Source organism: Leptodactylus fuscus, chromosome 9, assembly GCF_031893055.1.
Source record: "Leptodactylus fuscus isolate aLepFus1 chromosome 9, aLepFus1.hap2, whole genome shotgun sequence".
NCBI lineage: Eukaryota > Metazoa > Chordata > Amphibia > Anura > Leptodactylidae > Leptodactylus > Leptodactylus fuscus.
The window spans coordinates 77,960,129-77,982,294 of NC_134273.1; the positions used below are offsets into that span (position 1 = coordinate 77,960,129).

Below are 22,166 nucleotides of genomic sequence, written 5' to 3' on the forward strand. Positions count from 1 at the left end.
GAGAACTGGAGGTCCAATCTACTGACCACACGAAAGCTGGAGATCCTCTCTACTGTCCACACCACAGATGAGAGCTGAAGTTCTTCTCTGACGACCACATCGGAGAGCTGGTAGTCCTCTCTATGGACTATGCAGAACAGAAGGTCCTTTTTACTATATCACAATGGAAAGCTGGAGTTCCTCTCTCTACGGACCAGACAAGAGCTGGAGGTTCTCTGCGTAGCCCATTCCATCCATGCATGCATTACTACTATGAGGCGTTGCATGGTCTGCTCAGACACTGTATAGATTCACACATAGTCCCTACAGGGCCATAGTATAACCTAATACAACCTGACATACTGCCATATGGTGCCATATCTCTCCTAGAAGCAATGACTTTAAGGAAGAAAGCCTCTATAACGCACCGTACAATCTGATGAATATGGAGGTATAGTCTGAGCCTAGAGCAGGCCACGGGCATAGTGTTACAGATCCACAGCTCCCTAATACAGCCATATGCATGAGCCCCATCAGGCGGTATTACTATATAGCAGGAATTCATATCATTTCAGTAAATTCTCCATATCCTAGCACACAGACCTGCACAATATTGCTGTGTGTGGGTAACTGGAAAGTGCAGAATACACATTTACACAGTAATATTAGCAGATTTCATCCGTTCTGCCATAAGGGTAGGAAACCGCACAGACTAAACTCCGGCACCACACAAAACACATACCGACTAATTAGAAGATGTTTTCATCGCCGGTTGGCTGCAGACCAGAGGCAAAACCCACTGCCATACTTACAGAGTCTGTTATCTAACAAGACGGGTGACGGACTGGTTTATTAGAGGCAAGTGGATAGGTATAGGGGAATATTACAGTATTTAAAGAGGTTTCCCAGGAACAGAACAAATAAGTAAATTTGTAGACGAAAGTTAAACTTTTTTGCAACTTTAAATAATTAAAAATTTTGCAGAGTTTTAAAGATTTTGCTCTATAGTCTTGATCGGTTGCCAATGGATAAGACCATGAATGTAGGAACCTTCCATAGAAACCCAGCCATGATGTCCTTATTGTGGTCGGGTTATCTTCTCATACATGTAGTGTCCTCCTGATAACCAGCCATGATGTCCTTATTGTGGTCGGGTTATCTTCTCATACATGTAGTCTCCTCCTGATAACCAGCCATGATGTCCTTATTGTGGTCGGGTTATCTTCTCATACATGTAGTGTCCTCCTGATAACCAGCCATGATGTCCTTATTGTGGTCAGGTTATCTTCTCATACATGTAGTGTCCTCCTGATAACCAGCCATGATGTCCTTATTGTGGTCAGGTTATCTTCTCATACATGTAGTGTCCCCTCCTGATGACCAACCATGATGTCCTTATTGTGGTCAGGTTATCTTCTCATACATGTAGTGTCCCCTCCTGATAACCAGCCATGTTGTCCTTATTGTGGTCGGGTTATCTTCTCATACATGTAGTGTCCTCCTGATAACCAGCCATGATGTCCTTATTGTGGTCGGGTTATCTTCTCATACATGTAGTGTCCTCCTGATAACCAGCCATGATGTCCTTATTGTGGTCGGGTTATCTTCTCATACATGTAGTGTCCCCTCCTGATGACCAACCATGATGTCCTTATTGTGGTCGGGTTATCGTCTCATACATGTAGTGTCCTCCTGATAACCAGCCATGATGTCCTTATTGTGGTCAGGTTATCTTCTCATACATGTAGTGTCCCCTCCTGATAACCAGCCATGTTGTCCTTATTGTGGTCGGGTTATCTTCTCATACATGTAGTGTCCTCCTGATAACCAGCCATGATGTCCTTATTGTGGTCGGGTTATCTTCTCATACATGTAGTGTCCTCCTGATAACCAGCCATGATGTCCTTATTGTGGTCGGGTTATCTTCTCATACATGTAGTGTCCTCTGATAACCAGCCATGATGTCCTTATTGTGGTCGGGTTATCTTCTCATACATGTAGTGTCCTCCTGATAACCAGCCATGATGTCCTTATTGTGGTCAGGTTATCTCCTCATACATGTAGTGTCCTCCTGATAACCAGCCATGATGTCCTTATTGTGGTCGGGTTATCTTCTCATACATGTAGTGTCCTCCTGATAACCAGCCATGATGTCCTTATTGTGGTCAGGTTATCTTCTCATACATGTAGTGTCCTCCTGATAACCAGCCATGATGTCCTTATTGTGGTCGGGTTATCTTCTCATACATGTAGTGTCCTCCTGATAACCAGCCATGATGTTCTTATTGTGGTCAGGTTATCTTCTCATACATGTAGTGTCCTCCTGATAACCTGTCCACAATAAGGACATCATGGCTGGATTTATGATAGCTCATGTAAAATATTACTTTTATTTTTTTTCTCTTAGACTGAAGAACCCAAAGCTCAAAATGTCCCTTTGCCCCAAAGGAGAAGACAAGACTAGTACTATGATAGTTACTGGGGGAACCAGATACGGATTTCGCATTGGAGCCCATAAGATCTTTAGGATAATAATTCATGTAGAATAAATTTGCTGGGTTGGCGTAAAGTATATTAAAATTTGCATTTACATCAATTATGAAATCATCCGTCATGGATCTTAGTCATGGATTCTAATCAATTATACCATCTTTGTTGTTACGCCAAGAAAAAAAAATACAGCAGGGACATGAGATTAATTTGTTTGAGGGTCAGAGGGTGATTTTTTTTTTTTTAAAACGTTTTGCAACAGCATCAGGGAGAATATGCCCTAAATAGAGATGCAAGTCCCATACTTAGCTCCAGGGTCCCCTGACCTTCCCTTTTGCAGCCATGGATGGAGGAGCGGCCATACCAGTCTCCTACCTAGTCTATGGATATTCTTTCTTGAAGGGAGTGTTTCAACAAAACCTAAGTTATCAGCTCAGCAGATAGATAGGTTAAGTTTGCCCGAACCAAATGGTGGTTTTACCCTCATTAAAGCAATGAGGGTATTGCCATTTACCTCTTTGGAGCAATGACAATGCCCTCATTGAGTTCATTTGCATACTGACCAAAATGGCGATATCTTGTCAACAGAAACGGTGATTCACAAGGGAAAACACCTTTTAAGTCAGGCGAACCTAACCTATCTATCTGTAGGGCTGGGTTATATTCTAAGTTCTAGTGACTCCTTTCAAAGATAAGATGCCGCCCCTTGTTTTTGGTCTGCTATCCATATTTTATTTCAAAATTCCAGATTTATTGCCATACTAGCTGGTACCCGCGACTTCGTCTGCGGTGATTGTAGCAGTGGGTATATACAGGCGCGGGTAAGGTTTTCGTACTGTGTATAAGGGATGGGATATGAAATGTAATTTTGTATCTTGTTTTTGCTGTAATTCAGAGAATACGTGAGACTGTTGTGTTGAAGTTACTTTGTATTTGAGCTGCTATATATACGGTGTTGTGAGAAACTTTACATAGTGACTCTGGGACAGAAGTATTTGAAGTTAACCCTTTCCTGCCGATTGCATTTTTTGATTTTGGTTTTTCGTTTTTGACTCCCCTCCTTCTAAACCCCATAACTTTTTTATTTCTCCGCTCCCAGAGCCATAGGAGGTCTTAATTTTTCTGGGACAAATTTTTCTTCATGAAGCCACCATTATTTATTCTATATAATGTACTGGGAAGCAGGGGAAAAATTCAGAATGGGGTGGATTTGAAGAAAAAAAGCATTTCTGTGACTTTCTTACGGGCTTTGGTTTTACGGCGTTCACTGTGCAACCAAAATGACATGTCCCCTGTATTCTGTGTTTGGTTATGATTCCGGGGATACCAAATTTATATGGTTTTATTTACATTTTGACCCCTTTAAAAAGTCCAAAACTGTGTTAAAAAATTTTTTTTTTTGAAAAGTCGTCATATTCCGACAGCCGTAACTTTTTTATACGTGCGTGTACGGGGATGTATAGGGCGTCTTTTTTTGTGGGACCGGGTGTACTTTTTAGTTCTACCATTTTCAGGAAATGTTATTGCTTTGATCACTTTGTATTCAAATTTGTATCAGAATCAAAACAGTGAAAAAACAGCGGTTTGGCACTTTTGACCATTTGTCCCGCTACAGCGTTTACCGAACAGGAAAAATATTTGTATAGCTTTGTAGAGCGGGGGATTTCGGACGCGGGGATACCTAACATGTATGTGTTTCACAGTTTTTAACTACTTTTATATGTGTTCTAGGGAAAGGGGGGTGATTTGAATTTTTAATCCTTTTTATTTGTTTTTATTTTTTTTTTCACTTTTTTTGAATTTTTTTTTTTTGCATTTATTAGACCTCCTAGGGGTATTGACATGGGTGGGCGGTGTCGCGGATTGTCAGAGCGGTGGGGGTCGGCAAACATGGCTGCTCCGGAGCGTTATAGAGCGCCTCCTGGAGTATCGTTAAGGGGAGGGGCAAAGTGGTAAAGTATATGTATATGAGATTGTGTGGGGTTAGGGGCGAGGCTGTAGAGGGCAATATGAATTTTGTGGCTTGCTATGGTCCAAAGTGTGTGAGATTGCAGAGATGGTGGTGTGAGTTTGGGTTTTGTGGGGGTCCTGGCACAAACGTATGTGAGCTATTGTGACGAAAAGTAGCCTATTGTTTAATCGGGTGTATTAACTATGTTTGTGGAAACTTTCAGCCAAATCGGTCGAGCGGATTTTGCGTGATTGAGGAACAAACATCCGAACATCCAAACTCACAAACCCACAAACTTCCACATCCTATTAATATTATAAATGTGAAAGTTTGTGGGTTTGTGAGTTTGGATGTTCGGATGTTTGTTCCTCAATCACAGAAAAACCGCTCGACCGATTTGGCTGAAATTTTCCACAAACATAGTTAATACACCTGATTGCGCAATAGGCTACTTTTCGTCACAATAGCGCACATACGTTTGTGCCAGGACCCCCACAAAACCCAAACTCACACCACCATCTCTGCAATCTCACACACTTTGGACCATAGCAAGCCACAAAATTCCTATTGCCCTCCACAGCCTCGCCCCTAACCCCACACAATCACATATACAGATACTTTACCACTTTGCCCCTCACCTTAACGATACTCCAGGAGGCGCTCTATAACGCTCCGGAGCAGCCATGTTTGCCGACCCCCACCGCTCTGACAATCCGCGACACCGCCCACCCATGTCAATACCCCTAGGCGGTCTAATAAATGCAAAAAAAAAAAAGTTTAAAAAAAGTAAAAAAAAATATATAAAAAAAATAAATAAAAAGGATTAAAAATTCAAATCACCCCCCTTTCCCTAGAACACATATAAAAGTAGTTAAAAACTGTGAAACACATACATGTTAGGTATCCCCACGTCCGAAATCGCCCGCTCTACAAAGCTATACAAATATTTTTCCTGTTCGGTAAACGCCGTAGCGGGAAAAATGGTCAAAAGTGCCAAACCGCCATTTTTTCACTGTTTTGATTCTGATAAAAATTTGAATAAAAAGTGATCAAAGCAATAACATTTCCCAAAAATGGTAGAAGTACAAAGTACACCCGGTCACGCAAAAAAAGACGCCCTATACATCCCCGTACACGGACGTATAAAAAAGTTACGGCTATCGGAATATGGCGACTTTTCAAAAAATAATTTTTTTAAACAGTTTTGGATATTTTTAAGGGGTCATATAACCATATAACCGTATAAATTTGGTATCCCCGGAATTATAACAAACACAGAATACAGGGGACAGGTCATTTTGGTTGCACAGTGAACGCCGTAAAACCAAAGCCCGTAAGAAAGTCGCAGAAATGCATTTTTTCTTCAAATCCACCCCATTCTGAATTTTTTCCCTGCTTCCCAGTACATTATATAGAATAACTAATGGTGGCATCATGAAGAAAAATTTGTCCCAGGAAAAATTAAGACCTCATATGGCTCTGGGAGCGGACAAATAAAAAAGTTATGGGGTTTAGAAGGAGGGGAGTCAAAAACGAAAATCAAAAAATGCCACCGGCAGGAAAGGGTTAACTTCAAATACTTCCGTCCCAAAGTCACTATGTAAAGTTTCTCACAACACCGTATATATAGCAGCTCAAATACAAAGTAACTTCAACACAAAAGTCTCATGTATTGTCTGAATTACAACAAAAACAAGATACAAAGTTACATTTCATATCCCATCCCTTATACACAGTATGAAAACCTTACCCGCGCCTGTATATACCCACTGCTACCATCACTGCAGACGAAGTCGCGGGTACCAGCTAGTTTATAATATTAATAGGATTGATAGTCCTATATGAAATAATCCGTGCACAGTAAGTTAGTGTTAGTTCGGGTTAGTGGTTATTTTAGTTTGTGTGTAATAGACAGGCCACTGCATGCAAGACAATGAAGAATAATGGTGAAGTGTCGCCTCTCCTGACAGGTCTGTCTTCGTAAATACTTGCATATGAAAAAACTATTTTGGAGCAATTCCCCTGTTATTCCTCCTGTAAATTTATGAATCAAGTGACAACAAGGAGTTACCTTTACCCAAAAGTTACATCTCCTTACATTCTGATAATGTTCGATTAGTGCTGGACAATAGGGTTGAGCCGATCTTGAGATTTCAGGATCGATTTTAAAATCCGATTTCCGATCATGTTCCAGTCGATCCCGATCGTGAAATTTGCTCGATCGATGATCGGGATCCGATCTTTCCCGATTGCTCAACCCTATTAATGATATACTGTATATATGGATAGGGTTGAGCCGATCTTGAGATAACCTCCAACCTCGATCCCGACGAAAAAGATCGGGATCGCAAAATTTAATTGATCGCCGATCGGAATCCGATCTTTTCTGATCCCGATCGCTCAACCCTACTGGACAATGATAGTCTGTGTAGCGACAAGCCTTATAAATAAGGGGAGTAGGAGCACCCAGTTGTCACGTAAAGGGCCTCCCCTCCACTAAAGGGCCAATGTTTTTGTACTCACAGAGATAAACCATCATCTTGCCAAGCACGAATGAATACAGCAGGATGGTAAGAGACGGTCATCGGCCAATGACTTGGTCAACCACCAAGTATCTCTCGACTATGGATGGCCTTAGGTCCTATAGGCGGTGCCGAGTTAAAAATTGATACAGCACTCTGGAGCCTATGGTGGCCCAAAGGTCTCTCTACAGTAGTATAGATAGACAGCACATGATAAATGGGTGCCCCATTAAATATTGTACATAGGGGCCCAGGAACTTCAAGTTATGCCTCTGTCCATCAGAGAAATGGCTCAACATAAAGCGCTAAAAGAAAATGCTCCAAAATTGTTATTTCATGTGGAATCCAATTATTTACTAAAATAGTGAATAGACCCCATTTACGTCATCCTAAATAAACAGCTGAAACAGAATAGTAAAAGCCGCAAAGACAGAGAAAAAGGGTTAATTTTGAAAGTGAGAAAAAACATAGATGCATGGTCACATGATGCTTTTTGACCAACCACATTCAACGCTTCCATAAACTGTACGGCCAAGCAATGCGTCACGGAAATACATTTGCTATCCACGTCTTAAATTGAGTCCTATATCTTCGTCATACACAGTAGAATATCAGGTTTGTATCCATCGAAAGGTAATAAAAATGAAGAGGGACAAATTACCTAATTCACTGTCCAGTTCCTCGGTGTGGACCCCTTCTTCTCCAAGGCAAGAGCAGTAAATGAGACAGAGAGATTAAAAGAGAATAAATTCAGACACCGACACCAAGTTGGAAATCCCCCAAAAAAACCTTAGAACCAATATGATCGGTTGATACCATCTAATCTAGTATACAAAGGATAATGGGATGGAATTGGTGTTGACCATTCAGTTTCCCAATGTGGATTCAGAAAAAGTCTGAAAATAATTCTGTTCCAAATTATTCAATTTGTCAAAATTTAATATTGGCTTTGGGAAATACAAAAATTGAAGCTCAAATTTATATATATGGTTTTAAATATTAGTAACTTAAAAAGGGTTTGGCCAAATTCTGAAAAAAAAATTGGTTTTCCATTGATGGGCAAATAAACAGTCAAAAAGTTGCGGATTATGATTCTATAAATTTTTCAAAAATGTTCACTTTTTTCTCTACCCATTCTTAATATATAAATGTTATACTAAATGTAATTAAAAGGACTTGGCCAATTCATTTTTTTTCTTAATTTTATTTTACTTTCTTAATTGTAATTCTCAATTTTTTAAGTCATTTTCACCAGACTATGCTCAGGTTTTTGTTTTTTAAAAAAACAACTCGATACATTTGGGGTAAAGTAGGAATAGGTAGAAAAACAAACCCTGTCTAACTTTGTAAGGAAAATATAGAATCCATAATCCACAACTCAACTTCAAAATTGATAATTTGCAAAAAATTTTGTCTAAATGCTAAGAGATTTAAACTTTAGTTTATTCATAGGTGTGTCCTAGAAAAAGAATATCCTAAATTAGAGAGAATCAACCTGTATACAGAATAGAACAATCCTAGATGCCCGGAATCATACCCATAGTCTACGGCAGTGGTCTCCAACCTTGGGTCCTCCAGCTAGAGTGTCTCGGGCTGGAGACCACTGGTCTTACAGCATTATGTGACCTTGCATTTTGCTGTAAAAGAAAAGTTATTGACATAAAATAAATTCAATATAAATCACCATAAATCCCCGGACCGGGGCTATATTTTTTTACCTGATCCTCTTATTTGGCATAGAGTAGAAAAAAATCCCAACATGATCTATTAAGGTATTAATAATTTTATAGGTTGTTATCCAAAAACTATATGAAAGGTTAGTAGGAATGAGACAATGAATGAACATTGAAGAGAAAAATCGGATCAAAAAAGACCCCAAAATTTGGTAGACTTTGGCTGGGAATTTTTGTATATCAGTCCAGTCTAAAGTAATCGAACAAGAACACAAATACATGGCTGTTGTCTCAGAAAACAGACACAACCCAGGGACCGGGATGGTATTTCTCACCATATTAAAATCATACAACTCTTATAGATTCAGGTCACATGGCAAATGCGTTTCGACCAGGACTCTCTTTAAACTGCCTCCAGGACGGGCAACTTTTTCCATTCCCCAATAGGCTCCATTTCACGGTTTTCAGCACCGTTGGCATATTCCCTTTAGTCCCCAGTATTCCTGATTTATCATTAATTTTATCTTTGTATCGTATTAGCCAGTGGATATGAAATGTAAAGAATAAGAGTCCTCACCGTGCCCGATGAAGAGACCTGAATAGTCTCGAAAGCTTGCAGTCATCATTTTTTGTCAGCCATTAAAAATGGTATCAACTACTGAGGACTCTTGATCTATCATTCGTTACATCACCAAATATGACAATTCTTCTCTCTACCGTCAGGTGGGCGGTCCTTATCTTTCTGCTTCAACCCAGAAGCACCCACATGACAGATCTTAATTACCTTAGTGGGTGTTGAAGCTAGCACCAGTGGTTGCTCAAGAATGGCGGGGGGGCTAAAGAAAAAAATTCCAACTGTGCTGAAATCAGTGGGTGGAGCCGAATATTTTGGAGTTACTGGAGTTGATAAAAGACATGGTCTCACAAAAAAATACACCCTTTTTAAAGCAAAGTCTGGCATTCAGCTCTTATTGCTGGGGATGCCTCCTCTACCCATCTAGATAATGCACAAGTAGGCCTGTTCTGCCAGAGAGAAGTGGGGGGCATCCCTCCACCATAGCCGTATGCCCTAATAGGGCTAAAGGAAAGTGGTTGTCTCTGAGTGTTGAGTGTGCGCGGAGAACAGTCCGAGGGTGTCGAGACTGAATGAAAAAGCTTTGTGTTTCCTTCAGCTTCATATGTTTATGATACTAATCAGTCTTCTATTGTATCACGGGAACACTTGGAGATGGCTTAATGAATGCAGAACAACTTTACTTTTTACGTGTCACACGGGGTTTATACCGGTAATTCGATAGGCGTTCGTCATCGAGTGTTACAGAATAAGGCTTGATTTTAAGATTTCTACTTCCAAATGAGAAAAAAACTTGGAGTTATAGGTTAGAAGTATATAATCTCTATAACTAGCGTTCATTTACTTGGACCGTGGGAGTGTAAAGCACTGTGCACACTGTACTGCCATTCAACAATTCTTTACGTCATTCGCCAACGGGCTAAATTAGTCTGGAGATTAACGGTGGAATTTAATCCAAAAATTCAAGGTTTACTTCTGATTTGAAGGTCCACAACTTCATTTCTACAAACGGGACTTGGACCGGATACAAATTTTTAGTTTATTTCCAATGGCAAATTTTTTAAATGAGATTATTTCGGGAGAGTAACATTGGCCAACGTCAACGCCAACGTGGTTTTTTGGCAAAATGTAGCCAAAGATCATCATTGGCGATGGTACTTAGGACTGTGCGGTCGAAGTGACTAATAGATCTGTATTACGGACTAGTAGGCACTCTGCCTGCCAAGGTATTGGGGTCTCGACGAGGTGCCCATCTGCCCCAGTACTGTGATATAGAAGTATGGAAGAAAACTCACATTTTGTGTACTATGGAAAATGTCTTGACTGTTGGTCCAAGGAATCTGACAGCAATGTTGACCCTGCAGACTCCTGATGGTGCCCGATACATATATACTTTTGTAGGTATTAGAATCACCAAAAAGAGGAGATGTTTTATTATGGGGTGCGCTTCTGGTGCTCTAGGGGGCATGCCTTCACGCTGAAGTGCCCTCGGCTTCTCTGCGGCAAGCCCTCCATTACTTCTACTCACTGCTTTGGGGTGTGAGTCTAGCATCCACCTAGGAGACCGATACAGCCCTCCAAAGCAGAGGGGAGGGGTTGTAGAAGGCCAAGAGTCATATAGGCCTAGGGAGAGCCCTTCCATTTGGTAACACCTACACGGCACTTGCTGTAGGGGGCACACCAGAATAATACTCCTTCTCGGTGATTCAGATAATAACATTATATGCAAAGTTTTTTAAAAACTGGTCTCCAAGTCAGATCTAGAATGGACATCAGTTTTTCAGGGTCAAAGTTGCTGACAGACTCCCAATACATATATAGAATATATCATATAACTACTAATGTTATGTGTACCCAAGTACAATAAAAATAATTCATCCCCCACCCCCCATGAGCTAAGAAGGTTCACAGTACAAAGTCATGAATGGTTTCACTAATAGATATAACACTGAACAAAGCAAAAAATTTGTTTCTATGTCAAAACCATCAACAAGTTGCTGTTGATGGATCTTTTGTTCTTCTCTTTATATGATGACTGGAACATTTGGATATTTAGGGGTTAATCATAATAAAATCTCCATAGAGTCCTACATTTCCCTCTGGAATAGCTTTAGTAACTCTACAAGTAGCATTAATAGGATCCGACAATGGCAGTCACCCTACTTGTTGATGGGTTCCAAGTACTGATATCTTTTCTACACTTATTTGAACAAAAACCAAACCGAATAAAAGGGGGATACCAAAAATTAACCAAAGATAAGCTAAAGTTTCACCTTAACTATATAATGACTATAAATGATCACTTTACGGCATGTTGAAAAAGGTCCAAATCCTAGTTCCCGCCCATATAGATCACGGTGTACTTGGCCATGTCTTACTACGGTCAGCACCAGGACTTCACTATAATATCAAGTATTCTTATCTTCTTACCATCATCTTCACATTCTTCTAGAGGCTTCTGCTGTTTGTTCAGGCACCGTGGGTCTAACCAAGAAGTCGTTTTAGTGTTGTGGCTAAAAGAGAAAAAAAATTCTTAATTTAATCTGGAATATTTTATTTCATTACAAGGTCGTAGACTTAGAGAGTCCATCAACCACCCATCTTTACCTTGACATGCATGCTCGGCTTGGCTATATAGGAAAATGAGGATATGTGACTACCAAACCAATCTGACATTGGGGGGGATAATAGATTTTTTGGTTTCTGCTTATGATATTATGAAGGTGTGCCACGCTCCTTATAGGCCTAAGCCTGGTGGGATCCACCATCAAATATGTAATCTCTACAAACAGGTTTGTTCGTAAAGGGTGGGATGAACGTATTTGTTAAAGGGACGGAAAGTGGTAAAAAAAAAATAGCTGACACCAGTTCCCTGCTGGTCTCCACTTCCTGGTCCCATCCTCACACACAGGAAATGCCTGTTCAGCCGATCTTGGCAGGCACTTCCTGTGGGTCAAAATGGCAGCAGGAAGTAGTGACCAGCGTGGTCCGAGTAGGCAATGACAGGAGTGGGGGAAACATCAATGCTTATTAAATTTGGTTAACCCGTTCCGTTCCCCCGCCTATGTGCACACTATACGTAAAAACAAAAACAATCACAATTAACTTTTTTTGTGTTACCGTGCGCTAAACACAGACAACTGATCTGCACCTGATATTGTTAAGTGCAATACACCAAAAAATCAGACAGAGGGCGCCGGTTATCACAAATCTCCGCATTAACACCATAAACACGGTATTCCCAATTCCACCCTCCCCCCCTACGTGCAGTTGTTAAGGGATTTGCTCAGCTTCCTGCTTCACCAAGCACTATCTGAACTGCACAGATGACTGGTTTGTTCTGTGTGAGGAATTAATATCTCCTTCCGAGACGCCCTGTATCGTGAGATGGCCAGTTAGAATAAATACCACTTCGTGTACAAGCCGCATCTGCGAATCTTCAGATTGTCACTGACTCGGATTGAAGGGGGGAAAACAAAACAATGCGTAGTGAAAACCACCATCCGTGAGCAAATCACGTCCTGAAATATTAACACTGGAAGCTTTCAAGGAGATTTAGAATGCATGTCCATCAGGAGAGCGCGCCGAGGCAAGCGGCGGCGCTGGGGGAGAGGGAAGGGGTGGCCAGAAACCTATGCAGATTGTGTAGGGAGCAGTATAGGGATAGTACGGGGGCAGACCATTCTACTATAGTCATGATACACAATACATCTCAGTTCTGGAGCGTTTATCTCTACACTGGGTTTTCTGGGATACATTTATGGACACCCAATCTTTTGGGTAGGTCATCCATTAAAGATCAGCGGGGTCCAACACCAGAAGATCGGCCGATCATAGCAACAGAGCACTCACTGAGTAACGTCTGCCCTTCCCAGGTCAGGTTCACCCATCACATGGACTGATCATAGCTCAGTCCCATTCAAGTGAACGAGGCTGAGCTGTGATGCCAAGCAAATGTATCACACTGCGCTTGGTAAGTAATGAAGAGCCTGCAGGCCTAGCCACTTCGGACCCCTGCCGATTTTCAATTGATGACCTATACTAAGGACCAGGTATTAAATAAGAAGAAGAATAATAAAGCCCTGAGGCCACCGATTTGGTCTCAGCAGTCACACGAGCCTCAAGGGCTTCCAGGATCATGGCCCCAGCCCAAGACAGAAAAGGCATCGGCAGCGGACAATGGTGGTGTGCATTTTTTGCTTTCTTCTTTTTTTTTTTTTTTTTAATTTAATTTCTTTTTTTATTTTACTGCACTGGCCAACCCACGGGTTGCTCCAAACCCTAGACAACCCCCTTGGCCAGCATTAGAGAAATATGGCTGCTTGCTTCCAAGAATAGCACCACACCTGTCCACAGGTTGTACCTGGTATTGCATGCAGTGACATATCCTATGGACCGCTGTGGTACTGTTTCAGAAAAACATGGCTGCTGTCCAAAAACTGGACAATCCCTTTGAAAGCAAAGTGTCACATTAAAAATAGAATCTGCAGGCAGGATGTTATAGAGCGGGAGGAGCAGAGATGACTGATGATGTTTTGTGGGGAAAGTAATGCAATAACTTTTATCTTATCCATATGAGTCTCTACTCATTTTGGACTTTGTAAACCAATAGGCGGTCCTACTCCGTGATTGACAGCTATCTTTGTATGCATACATATATAGGAAGCCTGTCAATCACTGAGTAGAACCGCCTACTGGACTCCTAAAGCCAAGACAACTTATACTGCATCCTTACCCACTCATATTGATGTGCGCTGCTCCTTCTGCTCTATAACATGCTGCCTGTGGACTGGATTGCCAATCCATGAGACTGGTTCACTTTAAGGATTGCACCAACTGGTAACAAATCCTCAGATCATGCCAAATGGGAATACAAGTCTTTCACTTAAAAAACTGGGTGACAACCAACATGGTCACCATTACAACTCCAGAATCTCCAGCACCGTTTAGAACCGGCCTACTGAGCTGGCCAACAATTCGCTGGCGGGCCCTGCTTATGACACAATTATTGTCCGAAGACGATCCCCATTGGAGCCAATCGCTTGACCCCGGGGTCTACTTCTTTAGAATTGTATCACAACTTATTAAATCTAATGAATGATACAACCAATAATACCCACAATGGTTACAATCAAAAGTGGACATGTGTAGTATAGTACATGTTCTGAATACCCTGAAGACGCTCAAAAACCTTTGGTGGCCCCAATAAATCCAGTCGGTAGAAACTAATGAAAGTAAAAAATCTTCCAATAAAAGACGTAATAAGATAAAACACACAAAACTTACTCTATAAAATAGACTTCTCCATTCTCTGTGTAGGCCATCTCCCAGTTTTCAGGCAGAGGTCCAAGGCTTTCCTCGTCAGTAGGAGGTAGGTATTGAGGCAACTTCTGAGAAGCTTCCGTGATGGTGGGAAAACTAGGAAGGATCCGAGCAAGTGGTGCGGCTGGCTCTTGTGAATTGTTGGCTGTGTTTTCGTCTTGTTCACTAGAGTCTGCTGCCATGATAAGGAAAAAAATGGGGGTTCAGCATAATCTGTGGAGAACATACACAGGAACAGGTACAAAGCATAAGGTCAACCTGGTCCCGAGGTTCTCATTGAGAAGAGATCATTGTCAGACAGTAGTGACACATGCGTGTGAACTCATACTACACCTAGACATCATCAGACGTTGACACCCACCAACTCCAAACCCCTATTATGTGTATGGGAAAAAAAAGAAGCCCCTGAAACCAAAACCACAAGTGGATTCCATTGGATTAAGAGTCTCAATATGAAACCTATTCAGGAGGAGTGAGCACACTGTGCTATACAGGTGCACAAAAGCCTCCATTTAAATGTCGACATGGGGAAATTTACAAAAAAAATAAATAAATCAAAGGAGTCCCATGACTAAGTTCTAGCTCTGCTCCCGAACGTCTACTCTTGTGCCAGCTCAGTCTTGCTGAACATTAGCTTTGTCCAAAATAATGGCCAGGATTAGAATACGTGCCAGTGGTGGCTCAAAATCAAGGGACATTGCCATCGTTGTGTGAACGTTCCCACACCTGGGCACAATGTGAGATATTTCACAACACGCAGTAAAGTGCTGATCAGTATTACCAGTCATAAGAAAACGGGAGAAGGAGGGGCGCTAGAGTTTTCCCACGTTACAAGATCAGAGAGCTGTACGATATTTCACAGATTTCCTTCAAGGGTCCCCGGAATAAACTGCTGTAAACGCAGGGAGTCCTGCCAATAACCAAACATAAACTGCCATATGTGACAAGTATTAAGTTTCCCTCCAGCACCACCACAGGCCAGATTAGGTATTACACTCTTCATTTAAAGAGGATTTCTGACCACCTTCACCACCTCTAACTTCAATAGTCGCTGCTCCACTGACTCTGGTGCAGTTGAATTTTTTTTCTCTAACCCCCACCATTCCTGAGCAACCAAGGTTGTTAATTTTCACACAGTCATGTTCACTGCTGTTAAGTGGGCGGTCCATGTTGGGCTTCTACAGCTAAGGACCGCCCACCAGAATATGATTATGCTGAACATGATTTCTCAGGAATGATGAGGGCTAGAGAAAAGATTCCAACTGTACCAGAATCAGTGGAGCCTCTTTAAAGTCTCAAGGATGTGTCCTCCAGGGCAAGCGACAATCTCTACTAGCTAGCTACGACCTCCTTCCTTTCAATGCTTTTAAATTTTCATATATTAAATTTTATTATTAATTTTGGAAACTTTGGATGAAATTTGTAGGATTGCTTACCCCTTTACCTAGACATAAATTGATAGGAAAAAAAAATTAAGAGGTCTGGTTCCCCCCTGTTCTGCAAAATGTAAAGGGTATCCTTAGAAGTTTCTAGATGATCTGTACACTCCATGTTGTGTCTTTATAGGGCTGACAGATTCTTCTTTAAAGGACAAAGATAGTTTAGGGATTTTTTTAAAAAAAATTGCTAATTTTTCTTAAAAACTGCACCACTCCTGTCAACAGGTTGTTTCCGGTATTGCAACTCAGCTCCAGTGAAGCTGGAGAGCCGTACACAAGTGGTGGGCAGGTGTGACGCTGTTTCTGAAATAAAGCCGCTATGTTTTTCTGATCCCAGATAACCCCTTTAACTATCTTTGACTATATGTCTCAAGCAGTAGATAATTGAGACCGCCCGGCCCCCCACCCACATCTTCACCATATTGTTCTCCGGGGCAGAGTCTTACTTCATAGTTTCTGTGGAACAATTAGAAGACGGGCGCTCTTTTGTTTGCTGCAGATAATGGCTGGGTTGTAGGACAGCCTACTGCCGCTCTCTGCTCAGGCCTCACAATAGCCTAGATACTTTCTATTTGGGCCTCGGGCCTTCATGAATGGCCGTGGGCCAGGAACACAATGAACGGCACGGCACAGGTTCAGGATTCTCTTCCGATTACTTTGATGAGATAGTAGGTGTTACTAAAGTGTTAATGTGTCACTAAGTGGCGACATCTCTATTACTATGCATTGTTTGGAAAGTGCAAGTGCCACGTTAGAAATGCTAATTAGTATGCAAATTAGTTATCATTATTAGCACTGAGTACTAGGTACAGCAATAGTCAGCGACAAAACTGCAACTCTCAGCCTGTGCCGACAGGGTCGTAACGGCCATACTAGATAAAGAAACTTCTATAACCTGCACAACCCCAAAATTTGCAAACTGACAGACCATAGAAGGGTGTATATCATACTAGCCAATTGGGCCAGAACTGGGAAGGGGGAACCTCTCGGATCCCAGATGAGTGGGCCATCTCCTGAGCCTGGCGGATGTTCCTGTTCCTCTCGTTTTAGAGCATTTTATTGCGTCGGTCACATCCAAAAAATAATGGACATGGCCGACCTGTTGCTTGCCCCATTATAACAAAGTGAAGTTACAAGCACAAAAAGTGGGTGTGTGATGCCCCCAAAAATGGGCCAAGCCACAGAAATAGGCCGTATGGTCTCATCCCCAAATTTTCTGGCCACTGTTCTCCCAAGTACGGTATATATAGCCCCCCAAACTTTTTGCATAGTGTAACAGTTATTTTTTATATTGTGTATAACTTGCACTGCTGCTACCAAGTAGACGGACAGAGATAAACCTTGGATGCAATGGATGGACCAACCGGGCTCTTGAGCCATCCAGACAAGCAATTGTGCACTTGAGAAAGGACCATCAGTGGTCCGAAACGCGCTGTGCCATGTTCTCATTCCAATAATAAAGACGTTTCTGGTATGTCCGAGTGTCTTATCATGGTTACTAATATGAGATCTCAGGAATCAGACACCCAGGACCACCAACCATCAGCTCATCTCTATACATTGTAAGTTCCAGAAGCAGATGGATCAGTACACTGTGAAGTTACCGGGCCCAACCCTCTACACAGTGTACAGAGCGGTCCACTTTTGGTAAGATACTGCAATAGTTAATTGGTGGTGGTACCAGGTATCGGACCCCGTATACTCTCATATTAGTGACCCCTCCTAAGGATATATCATTAATATTAGTTCTTAGATAACCCCTTTAAGATTACACTAAGAAGCCGCACGGAAAGAGGAACTAAAAAGCAACACTGTGTTAAAAGCCCAAGATTCACTTTAAAGTAAAAACCTCTTCTTCTTCAAAGCTTCCACCTTCAAAGGGAACGTGTCGAGGATATCTTTTTTTTTACTAATTAAAACCAGATATTGAAACATATTCTTTTACTTCTAATTTACTTTTATTATCTCATTGTAGATTTTTGTTTTCTATTTTTTCTATGGGGGCGGCCATCTTGCCTGAGATACTGCGAACAACATTCAGAGATATGATTTATAGTATCCACATGGATCACAGGAACCTGTCGACTGGAGATATTCATTGACTTCTATGGGATAATATTGTGGGCATGCTCTGTGACCTGTGCGTAGGTCGGTGTATGGGAAGGAAGAGGTGCTGAGCTGGGGCCACCATCTATAGTCAGCGGTAGGGTTGAGACGATCTTGAGATTTCAGGATCGATTTTAAAATCCGATTTCCGATCATTTTCCAGCCGATTGCGATCGTGAAATTTGCTCGATCGACGATCGGGATCCGATCTTTCCCGATCCCTCAACCCTAGTCAATGATTCTCTATGGGAAAAGTCACTTCTAGGGTTGAGCCAATCCTGAGATTTCAAAATCTGATTTCTGATCAGTATCCGATCTTTCCCGATCCCTCAACCCTAGTCAATGATTCTCTATGGGAAAAGTCACTTTTCGGGTTGAGCCAATCTTGAGATTTCAAAATCTGATTTCTGATCATTTTCCAGCCGATCCCGATCGTGAAATCTGCTCGATCACCGATCGGTATCCGATCTTTCCCGATCGCTCCACCCTAGTCAGCGGTGACTTCTTTGTTATCCTGTCTGCATTGATAATGAGATGACTCTTGAGAAGTGATCTCTACAGAACAGGGAGAACAAGATCCCAGGATTGTAGTCATATAGAAAATGGAAATAAAAAAAATCTAAAACTTGGTAAGAAATATGTTGAGCAGAAAAACTTAATTTAAACAAGAAGTTATTTTCAAGGGACTTAATCAAGGCGACAACTCTTAAGACAAGCACCACCCCTTAAAGGTGAAGTCTAGTCCAAATGATCACATAGACTATCAATGATTATGGAGATCCCATTCTTCAAGAATGTTGGCAAGTAAGTTTCCAATTGTTACGATTGGAACGTGCAACAAAACTGGGAAAATTCATGGCAGCTCCAAGGATAAGAACCTAGCGATACATTAAGAAAAAAACAACCCCCCTTCCCCCCTAAAACTTTCCCGATTTCTCGATGACAATGTGACATTACCTGTAAAACTACTGTTCATTTCAGGAGCCTCATCGTCGTATTCGTAGTTTTCGGTATGCACTATGCCAGCATTTTGCATATCATTGTAAGACTTTGTCCGTTTAGGGGTCAACTGCTTAGCGCCGGAGAAGGGGTTTTGCAATGCATCACCGGAAGTCACTTTCCCATCAACGGGCTGGATCGGAGGTTTCGGTGTCCCATAATAGTTACCTAAGCAACAAGAAACACGTTGTTAAATAAAATACAACCTCCATTTACTTGTAGACGTCTTCTCTTTTATTGGAAGACCCCGCAATTTCTCAGTCCTAACAGTATGGGGGGAAAACTACTACTACACTTCCCGGCAGAGGCAAGAGGGATTCTTTGTTCCTTGTGGGTTACTTGAGCTGCATTTACTGGGAGGATTGAGGAGCGCATTGTTGAAGATCATTCATTGCAGAGATTTAAAACAAAAGGCAGCTGGGCTGAATAGCAAAACTTCATCTCGCTGCGAATTTCAATTAGCAATCCCGGTCCAAGTGAGCTTTTGTACAATGTGATGTCAGATTTAGAGCGCGCCGACGGAAAATATAAAATTCATTACTCCTTTCACCCTGAGAACTGAAGAATGGGAGGAATGACCCATATTATCCAACCGCTCTCATTTATTTGACCATGGAAGGAGATTTTTTTTTTTTTTTCCCCCTCTTGCTCTCAAACGTGAAAAAAGGACCCCATAGACTCAGGATTAAGCAGGCAGCTGCCACAATTTATGGCACTTCACCTAACTTTTTTTTTTTTTTTTTTTACTTTTTGGGCTATTTTTGTATGACTTATATAAAATAAATAAATAAATAAATAAATAAATAAATAAATAAACTAAAATAATAATAATAATAATAATAATAATAATAATAATAATAATAATAATAATAAATGCTTTGCCCAAAATAATTTTTAGTAATTTTTTTTTAAAAAAAGAAAATTTTCAAATTAACTATTTTGGTTGTTATATGTTTTGTTTTGTTTTTATTTATTTAAAGGGCGTGCTATGGTTTAGAAAAATTTTTAGTACCATATCCAAGTACATTTATCATTTCCAGAAAGCAATTCCAAAGAGCGTCTAACTCTCTGGAGGACTCGGCATGTCCATGAATTACAGGGACAACCCATTGATTTAATGGGATACCGTGTAATACTTCATTTAACCAGTGGTGGTGCTGTGGCAAAACTGTCCAAGTGTCTTCACAGATAACAGCTTAATCCCTGGAGGTGCCAGCAGTCACTCACCATATGATCACCAAAGCTGACCCAGATGAGTGGAATTTGAGATAGTTTGATAAAATTTCAAAATATCCAATTTCTATTCATAGATCAAATAAGATGAAAACACAAGTTAGAAAATAAAAATGCAAACTGACTGGCACTTATGGACTCACGACTGACATCACAACTAATTCGGTATGTAACATCAAAGGTGGTACATGTATAGAAAAAGTGACCTGTATAGACACACCGCTAATGAACTGAACAGGTGAAATAAATGGGCTTCCTATGAAACCAACCGTAGTGGGTTATGGGGAGGAGCACCTAAATAGTAGCCACCAACCTCTGAAGTGTCAAATCTTAAAAAGTAAAAGCTTGTGATACCGGTCCCCCTCAGAACAACTCATACCAGTCTACTATAGTTGTTGTACTGTTATCTATGTGCTACAGACATACCCACATTTGTGGTGGCACTCCACCAACTGGACCTACAGGTTTCCATTTGTCCTTTGGACTGGAGAGTCCACTATATAAACCAGTCTAGCAGTCCCACATTAGAAAATATTGACGATACTCTAGATGAATTTATAGGTCCCATCTGTGTCTAGGAGAAGCAAAAGCAAGTATGGACCAGTACGGACCACTTCCAGTTGTCTGGTGAATCACATTCTACCCATTATCTCAAAACGATGGAAGGAACCGGTTTTCAACAAGCTTGCAAAATATCAAACTCTTCCGATTATATTGAGTGCTCCTATGTCCCATCCCACATTACCCAAGGCAGATATCCTTGCCCCTATTTTAGGCCTTAAAACGCAACTCCAGGTTAGATGCCAGGGATCATAGCTATATAAACATGCTCTACATCACAAGTCCCCAACGCTATATTTCTCAGGAACCATATACGATTTGGATGGTTGGGGAACCACATACAGCTCAAAAATAGACAAAAACATCATGAACCTGCAAGTGGTCTGCAATACCGGCAATGGCTAGTAAATATGGTTATAGGAATCCTATGGCAAGCCAAACCAGTGGATGGGGAGCAGAAATGAAGCGGTTTGTAACAAGCCAAGTTCGTTAGGAATTTTTTAAGAACTCCAGGATTGGCCAAAACTGAAATTTTGAGGGTTGCCCTCCCATGAAATATTATTTTACTTGACGGTTCCTTCAAGAGGTTGGAAGAGAACCAAAAGATGACTGTAGAGGAGCACCGAATGCCGCAAGGGAGCGTAGGAGCGGTAATAGAAGAGAGTCTTACTGGTTAACATTTCTCCGAACCTTCCTCGATATCTTATACTTTGGAGTCTGAAGGTCTGGGGTCCTAAATTAAGTGGTGGTTCAACCTCTCGAATATTAATAATCCGAGGTTCTTGCAAGGTTCGCCCATTTCTAGTTGCAAGTGGATGATGCTTTATACTTACCAGACTCTGAGTTCAAGGCACAGAACATATACATCTTATATGGTGCCGCCATTTTACCCCCAATTTGAAAGGCAAGAGGTACTAATGAAGGGGGTAAAGGCCACTAAATCAAGGCTAGCCATACATTCTGCTCCACCATACTGGCCACAAGGACTGAACCATCTCAGCTACTGTACTTGCAGGAGATACGGGGAGATAATAGATAATACGTTATGTACATTGCAGATGTTTATTGTCAAATGATTGTTCTGCAACAAGCCAGTACACAAGAGTGGAGAAATCTGTCTGCAGACATCACAAACTTGCAAACGTTCGCTATTCAGAAGACGCCTTGAGGAAACTCTTGTAACCAGGCAACCAGACCCGAGACCCAAGAGATGGCAGCTGGAGCAGACAAAAGTGTGCGCGTAGAGGGGGGGGGGGGGGGCCTTTACTTTCTCCGACAATCAATACAAACTTCCTTATTCGGAAAAGAAAAAAAAAT

The 22,166-nt window shown here is 41.3% G+C and overlaps 1 protein-coding gene across 5 annotated transcripts in view; it reads right to left on the reverse strand.

Moving 5' to 3' along the window:
• Positions 1–22,166, reverse strand: part of MAGI1 (membrane associated guanylate kinase, WW and PDZ domain containing 1) — a 321,908-nt gene that overhangs the window by 68,944 nt on the left and 230,798 nt on the right. For 4 of the 5 annotated variants that reach the window (XM_075287479.1, XM_075287477.1, XM_075287481.1 and 1 more), the window contains 4 exons: positions 19,014–19,223; positions 14,476–14,686; positions 11,620–11,702; positions 7,604–7,639 (listed from right to left, as the gene is read on the reverse strand). In XM_075287479.1, coding sequence (XP_075143580.1) covers positions 7,604–7,639; positions 11,620–11,702; positions 14,476–14,686; positions 19,014–19,223 — 540 coding nt within the window. The remainder of the gene's footprint in view (positions 1–7,603; positions 7,640–11,619; positions 11,703–14,475; positions 14,687–19,013; positions 19,224–22,166) is intronic. The other variant, XM_075287478.1, reaches the window with a different exon arrangement.